Genomic DNA, 15,780 nt, shown 5'->3' on the forward strand with positions numbered 1-15,780 from the left:
CAGTAGAAACGGGATATCAGTCAGTGGCTCGCGACCCCCCCGGAGGTCTTCACACTTTCCCCTGGAGGTCTTCACACACAGTGCCCTAGAGGATTTAGCCGGCGATTGTATGATCACTGGTTCATTATTCATGTATTGCAGTGTACGGAGTAGGTCACCGTTTTTTTCTAAGATCTGGCCCCTGGCAGGAGTAGGAGGACGGAGACTTCTATCTGACAGCTGAGATGCCCTAGTCACTATTGATTGCAGCATCTAAGTGGTTAAATTGTCGGGATCAGATCTGATAGCAGGGGCTCCGGCTCTCTCATCAATATAGAAACCATAAAACGGGGGCTCTCCTGAGGGTCCAGCTTTACAGAGCTGATGAGGAGGGACGTAGAACAGCCACAAGAAGGGGGAGACCACAGACGAACAGTAAAGGACTACATTCAAATTTTACCTCTGACATGAAGTACAATGTGTCACAAGAAAATGTCAGAATCGTTTGGATAAGTGAAAGCACTCCACAGTTCTTACCACATAAAGTGACACACGTCAGATTTAATAATGAGGCTGTCAGGAAGGTGAAAAGTGGAAGGGGTTAAAGATGTTCAGCCACCAGACATGTGACAGGCGAGAGCGACGCGGCCGGCGGCAGCTACAAGGTTTATTCAGCGGGACGATACTGCAAATACATCAGATTAATAGAATCACATGAAATATATTGTACACACGCTGTCTGGGAATGTGGGTTGTCAGGTTGTCGGACGCCACTGATGGGGTTATAGAAGAATACACATTTATTCCGGAATCTCGCGCCGTTTATTGAGTCACGCGAGTGAATATAGGAGCGCGGAGGCGGATCGGACGCTTCTTCTTTTGGGATCCACTTCTGGCTTTGGCACAAAAAACTTCCATGAAAACGGCAGGTGGGAGGATTTAGGATTAAATGTTCTGCAGGTGGGAATTGAGAATGGGATGACCAGTGACCTTCCCTGCAGTGAGATGCTCTGCAGTGCAAGGGTTTGGTATGAGGAGCATTGTTCTGAAGAATGCAGGATGTGATGCTCTGCAGCTGGAGGTTAAATTGTGCTGGGTGTGATGCTCTGCAGATGGAGGATACATTGTGCTGGGTGTGATTCTCTGCAGCTGGAGGACCAATTGTGCTGGGTGTGATGCTCTGCAGTTGGAGGATAAATTGTGCTGAGGTGTGATGCTCTGCAGTTGGAGGATACATTGTGCTGGGGTGTGATGCTCTGCAGATGGAGGATACATTGTGCTGGGTGTGATGCTCTGCAGATGGAGGATACATTGTGCTGGGTGTGATGCTCTGCAGATGGAGGATACATTCTGCTGGGTGTGATGCTCTGCAGTTGGAGGATATATTGTGCTGGGGTGTGATGCTCTGCAGTTGGAGGATACATTGTGCTGGGGTGTGATGCTCTGCAGATGGAGGATACATTGTGCTGGGTGTGATGCTCTGCAGATGGAGGATACATAGTGCTGGGTGTGATGCTCTGCAGTTGGAGGATACATTGTGCTGGGTGTGATGCTCTGCAGTTGGAGGATATATTGTGCTGGGTGTGATGCTCTGCAGTTGGAGGATATATTGTGCTGAGGTGTGATGCTCTGCAGTTGGAGGATACATTGTGCTGGGGTGTGATGCTCTGCAGTTGGAGGATAAATTGTGCTGAGGTGTGATGCTCTGCAGTTGGAGGATACATTGTGCTGGGGTGTGATGCTCTGCAGATGGAGGATACATTATGCTGGGGTGTGATGCTCTGCAGATGGAGGATATATTGTGTTGGGTGTGATGCTCTGCAGATGGAGGATACATTGTGCTGGGGTGTGATGCTCTGCAGATGGAGGATATATTGTGCTGAGGTGTGATGCTCTGCAGTTGGAAGATATATTGTGCTGGGGTGTGATGCTCTGCAGTTGGGGGATATATTGTGCTGGGTGTGATGCTCTGCAGATGGAGGATATATTGTGTTGGGTGTAATGCTCTGCAGATGGAGGATACATTGTGCTGGGGTGTGATGCTCTGCAGATGGAGGATATATTGTGCTGAGGTGTGATGCTCTGCAGTTGGAAGATATATTGTGCTGGGGTGTGATGCTCTGCAGTTGGGGGATATATTGTGCTGGGTGTGATGCTCTGCAGATGGAGGATATATTGTGTTGGGTGTGATGCTCTGCAGATGGAGGATACATTGTGCTGGGTGTGATGTTCTGCAGTTGGAGGATACATTGTGCTGGGGTGTGATGCTCTGCAGATGGAGGATACATTGTGCTGGGTGTGATGCTCTGCAGATGGAGGATACATTGTGCTGGGTGTGATGCTCTGCAGTTGGAGGATATATTGTGCTGAGGTGTGATGCTCTGCAGTTGGAGGATAAATTGTGCTGAGGTGTGATGCTCTGCAGTTGGAGGATACATTGTGCTGGGGTGTGATGCTCTGCAGTTGGAGGATACATTGTGCTGGGGTGTGATGCTCTGCAGATGGAGGATATATTGTGCTGGGTGTGATGCTCTGCAGCTGGAGGATAAGTTGTGCCAGGATGTAATACTCTGCACTGTGCTGGTGGATGGAGAAGGTGCTACTAGATACATGTGGCTGTATACAGGTGATAATGGTGAGATATGCTGCAGGGTGTATTACTTATTTGACGTTTATGAACTGCGTGGCATCTCCAGATTCCTCCTCTTAACGTTAATGAGATGATCCTGAAAAATAAAGTAAAATCCGCTAAATATGAGAGAAACTGCAAAGGCTTACCTAAAAGTAGAGGGGGAGGGGAGGTGGCGGAAGAGGAGGAGGAAGCACTGGTGGAGGAGGGGCAAAAAGAGGGGAAAAGGTGGAGGAGGGGCAAAAAGAGGAGAAAAAGGTGGAGGAGGGGCAAAAAGAGGAGAAAAAGGTGGAAGAGGAAGAGGAGAGGTGGAGGTGGAGAAGGAAGAGGAGGAGGATGTAGAGGGAAGAGGAGGAAGAGAAGGAGGAAGCACTGGTGGAGGAGGGGCAAAAAGAGGAGAAAAAGGTGGAGGAGGGGCAAATAGAGGGGGAAAGGTGGAGGAGGGGCAAAAAGAGGGGGATAAGGTGGAGGAGGGGCAAAAAGAGGAGGAAAAGGTGGAGGAGGGGCAAAAAGAGGAAAAAAAGGTGGAGGAGGAGGAGGATGGATAGGGAAGAGGAGGAAGAGAAGAAGGAAGCACTGGTGGAGGAGGGGCAAAAAGAGGAGGAAAAGGTGGAGGAGGGGCAAATAGAGGGGGAAAGGTGGAGGAGGGGGCGGATGGAGAGGGAAGAGGAAGAGAAGGAGGAAGCACTGGTGGAGGAGGGGCAAAAAGAGGAGAAAAAGGTGGAGATGGGGCAAATAGAGGGGGAAAAGTGGAGGAGGGGCAAAAAGAGGGGAAAAGGGTGGAGGAGGGGCAAAAAGAGGGGGAAAAGGTGAAGGAGGGGCAAAAAGTGGGGGTAAAGGTGAAGGAGGGACAAAAAGAGGGGAAAAGGTGGAGGAGGGGCAAAAAGAGGGGGAAAAGGTGGAGGAGGATGGAGAGGGAAGAGGAAGAAGAGAAGAAGGAAGCACTGGTGGAGGAGGGGCAAAAAGAGGAGAAAAAGGTGGAAGAGGAGGAGGATGGAGAGGGAAGAGGAGGATGGGGAGGGAAGAGGAGGAGGATGGGGAGGGAAGAGGAGGATGGGGAAGGAAAAGGAAGAGGAGGAGGATGGGGAAGGAAAAGGAAGAGGAGGAGGATGGGAAGGAAGAGGAGGAGGATGGGAAGGAAGAGGAGGAGGATGGGGAGGAAAAAGGAGAAGGGGAGGGGTTGTGAAGAGGGAGGGGAAAGAGGAGAAAGATAAAAGAAGACGTCAGGGTTGGGGTCCGGAAACTCCCGTCCCCCAGGCGCTAACTCTTCTCATTGAGATCCTGGTGCGGCTGGACAGCTCCAATTAGAAATCTGTTGCTTCTCCTGATTTCTGCTCTTGAGGTTCTTTTCTATAATGCAGTGAAGTGACTTTGGGGACATTTCTTATAATCCAGTGTCTCGAGTGCGTTATATCTCCAGAAGGTCTCAGTATGGACCCTCTTCATTTTAAGGCTGTTTCTGATTGGCCAACCCCAAAAAATATAAAAGTTCAGAGATGTGAGAAGTTTTGTGATGTCCTGGACGTTCGGGGACCTGTGTCTCTGCCCGTGCTCCGATGTCCCGGAGTAATCCCTGCGGAGGCTGCACTGTCCGTAGAAGCTGCTGAACCAGCAGGAGGCTCCTCTAGTCTATACGAGGCGAGGAGGAGCGGGACAGAGAAGGATATCGCACAAACGGGTCCCACAAGGGTGAAACTCGGATGTGAAAAACGGCCGTTTATCGCGCCCGAGTTTCCCCACGTTGGTGTCAATAAGCCCTTAGTCTGCGTGTTCTCAGTTTCTAATCATTCTGTACCTGAATATATTTCTATATAGTTAAACTTATAGAAACAGTTCAAATATCAACTGGGAAGTTTAACGCAGATTCCTTGAGTAAGACCCTCGAAAAAAGTTGGAAAGAACTAAAAATAAATTATTTAAAATAAAAGGGGCACCGAGGCGCTCCCCATCATAGGATCATTCTAATCTCAGATATTTAGGGGATAAAGTTTGGGAGAAAACAATTTATCACATCGAGGTCCCATTTTTTGTGGATGGTAAAATTAAGTTGTTTAAAACTCTTCAACATTTCTTTAATATTGCAAAAAAAAGGTTTCGTTTTATTTTTAGATCTTATTAAAAGACATAAAAAAGTTATGAAAACGTTCAGAAGTCATTCCCACCTTTCTCCTCTTTCCCACATTTCTATTTTTTCTATTCTTTCCCACCTTTCTCTTCTTTATATTCTTTCCCACCTTTCTCTTCCTTCCCACCTTTCTCTTCTTTCCCACCTTTCTCTTCTTTCCCACCTTTCTCTTCTTTCCCACCTTTCTCTTCTTTCCCACCTTTTTCTTTTTTACCACTTTTCTCTTCTTTCCTACATTTCTCTTTATTTCTCTTCTTTCCCACCTTTCTCACCTTTCTCTTTTTTCCCACCTTTCTCTTCTTTCCCACCTTTCTCTTCATTCTCACCTTTCTCTTCTTTCCCACCTTTCCCTTCTTTTCCACCTTTCCCTTCTTTTCCACCTCTCTTCTTTCCCACCTTTCTCTTCTTTCCCACCTTTCTCCTCTTTCCCACATTTCTATTTTTTCTATTCTTTCCCACCTTTCTATTCTTTCCCACCTTTCTCTTCCTTCCCACCTTTCTCTTCTTTCCCACCTTTCTCTTCATTCTCATCTTTCTCTTCTTTCCCACCTTTCCCTTCTTTTCCACCTTTCCCTTCTTTTCCACCTTTCTCTTCATTCTCACCTTTCTCTTCTTTCCCACCTTTCCCTTCTTTTCCACCTTTCCCTTCTTTTCCACCTTTCTCTTCTTTCCCACCTTTCTCTTCTTTCCCACCTTTCTCTTCTTTCCCACCTTTCACCTCTTTCCCACATTTCACCTCTTTCCCACATTTCTATTTTTTCTATTCTTTCCCACCTTTCTCTTCTTTCTATTCTTTCCCACCTTTCTCTTCCTTCCCACCTTTCTCTTCTTTCCCACCTTTCTCTTCATTCTCATCTTTCTCTTCTTTCCCAGCTTTCCCTTCTTTCCCACCTTTCCCTTCTTTTCCACCTTTCTCTTCTTTCCCACCTTTTTCTTCTTTTCCACCTTTCTCTTATTTCCCACCTTTCTATTCTTTTCCACCTGTCTCTTCTTACCCACCTTTATCTTCTTCCTCTTCATTACCACCTTTCTCTTCTTTCTATTCTTTCCCACCTTTCTCTTCTTGCTCTTCTTTCCCACCTTTCTTTTCTTTCCCACTATTTGCCTCCTCCACCACCAGTGAATGTGCACAGAGAAGAATAATATATTATTGACAAGATCTTGGATTTCAGAATCGATCAGGATATGCTGTAGTACCTGATCCAGTAGAAGGAGAATTATTGGGAAATAGGAAACAATGTTAATGCTCCTAGGTTTACAAAGTAATTTCATCAGAGATATTTCTAACAAGCCAGCCTCTAGGATGTCCAAAATGACATCCTGGAAAATGGGGAGCATTGTCAGAATTCGTATACAGAAAATCCTGTGCTCCAGGCAGTAGCTCTTCTCAGGGAGTAGCTCTTCTCACTTATATACCGGTGATGCTGGACAGCTTTACTGTTGAATCTGTTGAGTAAGTTCTCCTGATTCTTGCCTCACTAGATTCCTTGCTTGATTACCTGATTAGTCTTGCCCTTTTGGCTTCCTATATAAGCCTGATCATTGCACTTCCTCCATGACTATTGAGTTACAATCTGTTGCCACTTATCTATGTACCAAACTTGGATTGTGTCCTGACCACGTCTTTGCCTTGTGCTAAAAACTGCTGCCACTTATCTACATACCAAACTTGTATTGTTTCCAGACCACGTCTCTGCCTTATGCTAAAAATGTCTGCCTCTTATCTATGTACCAAACTTGTATTGTTTCCTGACCATGTCTCTGCCTTATACTAAAAATTTCTGCCACTTATCTATGTACCAAACTTGGTGTTAGGGATCTGCCAGGTACTTCATCTAGCTATACTCCTGGGATTAATCAATCCACACCTGAGGCCAGACCTGTTTGACTGACACCATCTCCCACCAACCAGGGTGGCAGGCTCAGGAGTGGGAGAGCCTATCGCGGCCTGGTCTCTCGGAGTTAGCTCCGCCCCCTGCCCTTTATTACCTGCCCTGTGCTCTCCCTCAGTGCTTGTAATTCTTTTGGATTCCTGGCCCCACTGCTGCTTGCTCCAGCCTGCTTCTGCCGTGCTTCTGCCTTGCTGCAGTTCTGCTTGACCTGCTTTGCTTGCCCTGGCTTGCTTCTGTCTCCGTGCCCGCTCGGGTGTACTCACTTCGTCCTGGTCCTGACTGTTCGTTCGCCGCCCCGTTTCCTCGTGGCGTTCCGTGGCTACTGCCCCTTCCCTTGCGTGTTCCCTGTTTGTTTTCCTGTGCACTTAGCCAGCGTAGGGACCGCCGCCCAGTTGTACCTCGTCGCCTAGGGCGGGTCGTTGCAAGTAGGCAGGGACAGGGCGGTGGGTAGATTAGGGCTCACTTTCCCTTCACCTCCTTCCTGCCATTACATAATTACAAGCCCTTACCTAGTCTACCATTTCTCCTACGCTGACGCTATCATGGACCCCCTTGAGACCCTGACCCAGCAGATGCAGGGCCTCTCCCTACAGGTCCAGGCCCTGGCCCAAAGGGTCAATCAGGGTGACGCTGCTTTAGTAGTGCCCCTCACCTCACCTCTAGAACCCGACCTCAAGTTACCTGACCTGTTTTCAGGGGACCGTAAGACGTTTCTCTCCTTCCGGGAGAGTTGCAGACTGTATTTCCGCCTAAAGCCCCACTCCTCAGGTTCCGAGAACCAGCGGGTGGGTATCATCATATCCCGACTCCAGGAAGGGCCCCAAGAGTGGGCCTTCTCCTTGGCTCCTGACGCCCCTGAACTTTCCTCTGTTGATCGTTTTTTCTCTGCCCTCGGACTCCTTTACGACGAGACTGACAGGACTGCTTTAGCCGAGAGTCAGCTGGTGACCTTACGTCAGGGTAGGAGACCGGTTGAGGAATACTGTTCTGATTTTAGGAAGTGGTGCGTAGCTTCTCAGTGGAACGATCCGGCCCTAAGGTGCCAGTTTAGGTTAGGATTATCTGACGCCCTGAAGGATCTGCTGGTTAGCTACCCCTCGCCTGACTCCCTTGACCAGGTTATGGCCCTAGCAGTACGACTTGACCGACGTCTCAGGGAACGTCAGCTAGAACGCTTCAGTGTGCTCCCCTCTGACTTTTCTGCGATTCCCCCCGAGGTCCCGTCTCCTCGCCCCTCCACGGAGGACTCGGAGGTACCTATGCAACTCGGGGCCTCCATGTCCCCTCGACAACGTAGGGAGTTTCGCAGAATGAATGGTCTCTGCTTCTACTGTGGGGACGACAAGCATCTACTGAACACCTGTCCCAGGCGCAAGAATAAGAAGCCGGAAAACTTCCGCGCCTAAGTGACCATCGGGGAGGTCACTTGGGCGCACAGGTATTTCCCGTTAATGTGAAACGCAATAAAATTTTGCTTCCCTTTCAGGTCTCGTTTGCTGGCCGGTCTGCCACGGGCAGTGCTTTCGTGGATTCTGGCTCATCTGCTAATATCATGTCTGTGGAATTTGCTATGTCTCTAAAGATGCCTTGTATTGATTTACCTTATCCTATCCCTGTAGTAGGAATCGACTCAACCCCCCTTGCTAATGGTTATTTTACTCAGCATACTCCTGTTTTTGAACTCCTGGTTGGCTCCATGCATTTGGAGCAGTGCTCTGTACTGGTGATGCAGGGATTATCGTCTGATCTGGTTTTAGGCCTTCCCTGGTTGCAGTTGCATAATCCCACATTTGATTGGAATACTGGGGATCTCACCAAATGGGGTAATGAATGTCTTATGTCATGTCTTTCTGTTAACTCTATTTCTCCCCGGGAGGAGGTAAACACGCTTCCTGAGTTTGTTCAGGACTTCGCCGATGTGTTTTCTAAGGAGGCCTCCGAGGTGTTGCCCCCCCCATAGAGATTACGATTGCGCTATCGATTTGGTGCCTGGTGCCAAGCTTCCTAAGGGTAGGATATTTAATCTTTCATGTCCTGAACGTGAAGCGATGAGGGTGTATATCCAAGAATGCCTGGCCAAGGGTTTCATTCGCCCCTCGACTTCTCCTGTAGGTGCTGGCTTCTTCTTCGTGGGGAAGAAGGATGGTGGTCTTAGGCCGTGCATTGATTATCGTAACCTGAATAAGGTCACCGTAAGGAACCAGTACCCACTTCCTTTGATTCCGGATCTTTTTAATCAGGTTCAGGGAGCCCAATGGTTTTCTAAGTTCGATCTACGGGGGGCATATAACCTTATCCGCATCAAAGAGGGGGATGAGTGGAAAACTGCGTTCAACACACCCGAGGGTCATTTCGAATACCTGGTCATGCCCTTTGGGTTGTGTAATGCCCCTGCTGTCTTCCAGAATTTTATTAATGAAATCCTGAGAGAGTACCTAGGTAATTTTCTTGTTGTGTACCTTGATGACATACTGGTGTTTTCCAAGGACTGGTCCTCCCACGTGGAGCATGTCAGGAAGGTGCTCCAGGTCCTTCGGGAGAATAATCTGTTTGCTAAGACTGAAAAATGTGTCTTTGGGGTACAGGAGATACCATTTTTAGGGCAAATCCTCACTCCTCATGAATTCCGCATGGACCCTGCCAAGGTTCAAGCTGTGGCGGAATGGGTCCAACCTGCCTCCCTTAAGGCGTTACAGTGTTTTTTAGGGTTCGCCAACTATTACAGGAGATTTATTGCCAACTTCTCGGTCGTCGCTAAGCCTCTTACGGACCTTACCCGCAAGGGTGCCGATGTCCTCCATTGGCCCCCTGAGGCCGTCCAGGCCTTTGAGACTCTCAAGAAGTGCTTTATCTCGGCCCCCGTGCTGATTCAGCCCAACCAAGAGGAGCCATTTATTGTGGAGGTTGACGCTTCCGAGGTGGGAGTGGGGGCCGTCTTGTCCCAGGGTACCAGCTCCCTCACCCATCTCCGCCCCTGTGCTTACTTCTCTAGGAAGTTTTCGCCCACGGAGAGTAACTATGATATTGGCAACCGCGAACTTCTAGCCATTAAATGGGCTTTTGAGGAGTGGCGGCACTTCCTGGAGGGGGCCAGACACCAGGTAACGGTCCTTACGGATCACAAGAATCTGGTTTTCCTAGAATCGGCCCGGAGGCTTAATCCTAGACAAGCTCGGTGGGCACTATTCTTTACCAGATTTAATTTCTTGGTTACCTATAGGGCTGGGTCCAAGAATATTAAGGCTGACGCTCTGTCACGTAGTTTCATGGCCAATCCTCCTTCCGAGAAGGATCCCGCTTGTATTTTACCCCCTGGTATAATCGTCTCTGCCACGGATTCTGATTTAGCTTCTGATATCGCGGCTGATCAGGGTGCAGCTCCCGGGAACGTCCCTGGGGACAAACTGTTTGTTCCCCTGCAATACCGGCTGAGGGTACTCAGGGAAAACCATGACTCCGCTCTATCTGGTCATCCTGGCATCTTGGGCACCAAACACCTCATTACCAGAAACTATTGGTGGCCTGGGTTGCCTAAAGATGTTAGGGCTTACGTCGCCGCCTGTGAGGTTTGCGCTAGGTCCAAAACCCCTAGGTCCCGACCTGCGGGCCTACTACGTTCCTTGCCCATTCCCCAGAGACCTTGGACCCATATCTCCATGGATTTTATCACCGATTTGCCTCCATCTCAGGGCAAGTCGGTGGTGTGGGTGGTAGTCGACCGCTTCAGCAAGATGTGCCACTTTGTGCCCCTTAAGAAGCTACCTAACGCCAAGACGTTAGCTTCTTTGTTTGTGAAACACATCCTGCGTCTCCATGGGGCCCCAGTCAATATCGTTTCTGACAGAGGGGTACAATTTGTTTCCTTATTTTGGAGAGCTTTTTGTAAAAAGTTGGAGATTGATCTGTCCTTCTCCTCCGCCTTCCATCCCGAAACTAATGGCCAAACGGAAAGGACCAACCAATCCCTGGAACAATATTTAAGGTGTTTCATCTCTGACTGTCAATTCGATTGGGTCTCATTCCTTCCCCTTGCTGAATTTTCCCTGAATAACCGGGTCAGTAACTCGTCAGGGGTCTCCCCGTTTTTCTGTAATTTCGGGTTTAACCCAAGGTTCTCCTCCGTCTCCCCTGGTTGTTCCAATAATCCTGAGGTAGAGGAGGTTCATCGGGAACTGTGCACTGTCTGGGCCCAGGTTCAGAAGAACCTAGAGGCGTCCCAGAGCGCACAAAAGATTCAGGCGGATAGTAGACGTTCTGCTAACCCCCGGTTTGTCGTCGGGGATTTGGTCTGGTTGTCGTCCAGGAACTTGCGCCTTAAAGTCCCGTCCAGGAAGTTTGCTCCCCGATTTATTGGACCTTATAAGATCATTGAAGTCCTCAACCCTGTATCCTTCCGTCTGGAGCTCCCCCCATCCTTTCGCATACATGACGTCTTCCATGCCTCCCTCCTTAAACGCTGCTCCCCGTCCTGGTCCCCCTCGAGGATACCTCCTGTTCCCGTTCTCACCCCTGAGGGGGTGGAATTCGAGGTGGCCAAGATTATGGACAGTAGGATGGTCCAGGGCTCCCTCCAGTACCTGGTCCATTGGAGAGGATACGGGCCGGAGGAGAGGACTTGGGTACCTGCCCGTGATGTTCACGCTGGGGTATTGATCAGGAGGTTCCACCTCCTCTTCCCCACTAAACCGGGTCCCCTTAGTAAGGGTCCGGTGGCCCCTCATAAAAGGGGGAGTACTGTTAGGGATCTGCCAGGTACTTCATCTAGCTATACTCCTGGGATTAATCAATCCACACCTGAGGCCAGACCTGTTCGACTGACACCATCTCCCACCAACCAGGGTGGCAGGCTCAGGAGTGGGAGAGCCTATCGCGGCCTGGTCTCTCGGAGTTAGCTCCACCCCCTGCCCTTTATTACCTGCCCTGTGCTCTCCCTCAGTGCTTGTAATTCTTTTGGATTCCTGGCCCCACTGCTGCTTGCTCCAGCCTGCTTCTGCCGTGCTTCTGCCTTGCTGCAGTTCTGCTTGACCTGCTTTGCTTGCCCTGGCTTGCTTCTGTCTCCGTGCCCGCTTGGGTGTACTCTCTTCGTCCTGGTCCTGACTGTTCGTTCGCCGCCCCGTTTCCTCGTGGCGTTCCGTGGCTACTGCCCCTTCCCTTGCGTGTTCCCTGTTTGTCTTCCTGTGCACTTAGCCAGCGTAGGGACCGCCGCCCAGTTGTACCTCGTCGCCTAGGGCGGGTCGTTGCAAGTAGGCAGGGACAGGGCGGTGGGTAGATTAGGGCTCCCTTTCCCTTCACCTCCTTCCTGCCATTACACTTGGATTGTTTCCTGATCATGTCTCTGCCTTATGCTAAAAACTGCTGCCACTTATCTATGTACCAAACTTGGATTGTTTCCTGACCACGTGTCTGCCTTGCACTTCAACCTGTTGCTGCTTAACTTTGTACCGAACCTGATCTGTTACTTCACTGCTCTTGCCATTATCACCCTCCTTCCTGGTTGTTTCAGACACTAGACTTCAAATCTGCTTCCAGACCTTGATAGAAGAGGGGGAGAAGAGAGAGGAATCAGAGGAGATGGAGCTGAAAAACTAGGAAAAAAATGGGAAGGAAAGGGAAAAGCAGGGTAAAAAGAAGAGGAAATAGTAGGAGCACAGAGGTAGGGAGTCAGGATTTGCTATGATAACACTACCGTAGTGATAGAACTATGGTGGGAACAGTGGATTTATATCTTCACTATTAGGACATCATTGTGGGGGAAATCTATAGAACACAAGGCTAATTAATGAAATGACGCCGGCAGATGATCTGTCACAGGAGACATCACTGACTTATATCCTCTGTCCTCTCCTGGAGATATTCCTCATCCAATATGTAAACAAGAACTCACCAGATACATGGCAGAGGACAACAACATTGCCTTCACCGTCACCTCCAGGTCCAACGGGAAGGAAAGCAGAAGATGATCACTCTCTGTCTTAATAATCCCCACAATGTTCTGCTCATCCCGAGACTTCACCTTAAATAGAGAGAAAGAATGGATGAGGAAGGGGCAGGATCATAGCTCTCTTCTGTATATATCACCCTGCAGGAGGAGGGGCAGGATCATAGCTCTCTTCTGTATATATCACCCTGCAGGAGGAGGGGCAGGATCATAGCTCTCTTCTGTATGGATCACCCTGCAGGAGGAGCAGGATCATAGCTCTCTTCTGTATATATCACCCTGCAGGAGGAGGGGCAGGATCATAGCTCTCTTCTGTATATATCACCCTGCAGGAGGAGGGGCAGGATCATAGCTGTCTTCTATATATATCACCCTGCAGGGGGAGGGGCAGGATCATAGCTCTCTTCTATATGTATCACCCTGCAGGGGGAGGGGCAGGATCATAGCTCTCTTCTGTATATATCACCCTGCAGGAGGAGGGGAAGGATCATAGCTCTCCTATATATAAATATATATATATCACCCTGCAGGAGGAGGAGCAGGATCAGAGCTCTCTTCTATATATATATCACCCTGCAGGAGGAGGGGCAGGATCATAGCTCTCTTCTGTATATATCACCCTGCAGGAGGAGGGGCAGGATCATAGCTCTCTTCTGTATATATCACCCTGCAGGAGGAGGGGCAGGATCACAGCTCTCTTCTGTATATATCACCCTGCAGGAAGAGGAGCAGGATCATAGCTCTCTTCTATATATATATATATATATATATATATATATATATATATCACCCTGCAGGAGGAGTGGCAGGATCATAGCTCTCTTCAGTATATATCACCCTGCATGACGAGGGGCAGGATCATAGCTCTCTTCTATATATATATCACCCTGCAGGAGGAGGGGCAGGATCATAGCTCTCTTCTGTATATATCACCCTGCAGGAGGAGGGGCAGGATCATAGCTCTCTTCTGTATATATCACCCTGCAGGAGGGGGGGCAGGATCATAGCTCTCTACTGTATATATCACCCTGAAGGAGGAGGGGCAGGATAATAGCTCTCTTCTGTATATATCACCCTGCAGGAGGAGGGGAAGGATCATAGCTCTCCTATATATATCACCCTGCAGGAGGAGGAGCAGGATCATAGCTCTCTTCTATATATATATCACCCTGCAGGAGGAGGGGCAGGATCATAGCTCTCTACTGTATATATCACCCTGCAGGAGGAGGGGCAGGATCATAGCGCTCTCCTATATATATCACCCGGCAGGAGGAGGAGCAGGATCATAGCTCTCTACTGTATATATCACCCTGCAGGAGGAGGGGAAGGATCATAGCTCTCCTATATATATCACCCTGCAGGAGGAGGAGCAGGATCATATCTCTCTTCTGTATACATCACCCTGCAGGAGGAGGGGCAGGATCATAGCTCTCTTCTGTATGGATCACCCTGCAGGAGGAGCAGGATCATAGCACTCTTCTATATATATCACCCTGCAGTAGGAGGGGCAGGATCATAGCTCTCTTTATATATTACCCTGCAGGAGGAGGGGCAGGATCATAGCTCTCTTCTGTATGTATCACCCTGCAGGGGGAGGAGCAGGATCATAGCTCTCTTCTGTATATATCACCCTGCAGGAGGAGGGGCAGGATCATAGCTCTCCTATATATATCACCCTGCAGGAGGAGGAGCAGGATCATAGCTCTCTTCTGTATATATCACCCTGCAGGAGGAGGAGAAGGATCATAGCTCTCTTCTGTATATATCACCCTGCAGGAGGAGGGGCAGTATCATAGCTCTCTTCTGTATATATCACCCTGCAGGGGGAGGGGCAGGATCATAGCTCTCTTCTGTATATATCACCCTGCAGGAGGAGGAGAAGGATCATATATCTCTTCTGTATATATCACCCTGCAGGAGGAGGGGCAGGATCATAGCTCTCTTCTGTATGTATCACCCTGCAGGAGGAGGGGCAGGATCATAGCTCTCTTCTATATGTATCACCCTGCAGGGGGAGGGGCAGGATCATAGCTCTCTTCTATATATATCACCCTGTAGGAGGAGGGGCAGGATAATTGCTCTCTTCTATATATATCACCCTGCAGGAGGAGGGGCAGGATCATAGCTCTCTTCTGCATATATCACCCTGCAGGAGGAGGGGCAGGATCATAGCTCTCTTCTATATATATCACCCTGCAGGAGGAGGGGCAGGATCATAGCGCTCTTCTGTATATATCACCCTGCAGGAGGTGGAACAGGATCATAGCTCTCTTCTGTATATATATCACCCTGCAGGAGGAGGGGCAGCATCATAGCTCTCTTCTGTATATATCACCCTGCAGGAGGAGGGGCAGGATCATAGCGCTCTTCTGTATATATATCACCCTGCAGGAGGAGGGGCAGGATCATAGCTCTCTTCTATATGTATCACCCTGCAGGGGGAGCGGCAGGATCATAGCTGTCTTCTGTATAAATCACCCTGCAGGAGGAGTGGCAGGATCATAGCTCTCTTCTGTATGTATCACCCTGCAGGAGGAGGGGCAGGATCATAGCTCTCTTCTTTATATATATATCACCCTGCAGGAGGAGGGGCAGGATCATAGCTCTCTATTGTATATATCACCCTGCAGGAGGAGGGGCAGGATCATAGCTCTCTTCTGTATATATCACCCTGCAGGAGGAGGGGAAGGATCATAGCTCTCCTATATATATCACCCTGCAGGAGGAGGAGCAGGATCATAGCTCTCTTCTGTATATATCACCCTGCAGGAGGAGGGGCAGGATCATAGCTCTCTTCTGTATGGATCACCCTGCAGGAGGAGGAGCAGGATCATAGCTCTCTTCTGTATATATCACCCTGCAGGAGGAGGAGAAGGATCATAGCTCTCTTCTGTATATATCACCCTGCAGGAGGAGGGGCAGTATCATAGCTCTCTTCTGTATGTATCACCCTGCAGGAGGAGGGGCAGGATCATAGCTCTCTTCTGTATATATCACCCTGCAGGGAGGGGCAGTATCATAGCTCTCTTCTATATGTATCACCCTGCAGAGGGAGGAGTAGGATCATAGCTCTCTTCTGTATATATCACCCTGCAGGAGGAGGGGCAGGATCACAGCTCTCTTCTATATATATATATATATATATCACCCTGCCGGAGGAGGGGCAGGATCATAGCTCTCTACTGTATATATCACCCTACAGGAGGAGGGGCAGGAT

At 49.2% G+C, this 15,780-nt stretch overlaps 1 protein-coding gene across 1 annotated transcript in view; it reads right to left on the reverse strand.

Annotated features, from left to right (window-relative positions):
* Nucleotides 1–509: 509 nt before the first annotated feature.
* LOC142683503 (phospholipid scramblase 2-like) overlaps nt 510–15,780 on the reverse strand; it is a 31,046-nt gene continuing 15,775 nt past the window's right edge. The window contains exons 6-7 of the mRNA XM_075847378.1: nt 12,510–12,638; nt 510–2,705 (exon numbers count right to left, since the gene is read on the reverse strand). Of these exons, the coding sequence (XP_075703493.1) occupies nt 2,652–2,705; nt 12,510–12,638 (183 nt within the window). The 3' untranslated portion in view covers nt 510–2,651. The remainder of the gene's footprint in view (nt 2,706–12,509; nt 12,639–15,780) is intronic.

The sequence above is a fragment of the Rhinoderma darwinii genome (genome assembly GCF_050947455.1).
Source record: "Rhinoderma darwinii isolate aRhiDar2 chromosome 3 unlocalized genomic scaffold, aRhiDar2.hap1 SUPER_3_unloc_3, whole genome shotgun sequence".
Lineage (NCBI taxonomy): Eukaryota > Metazoa > Chordata > Amphibia > Anura > Rhinodermatidae > Rhinoderma > Rhinoderma darwinii.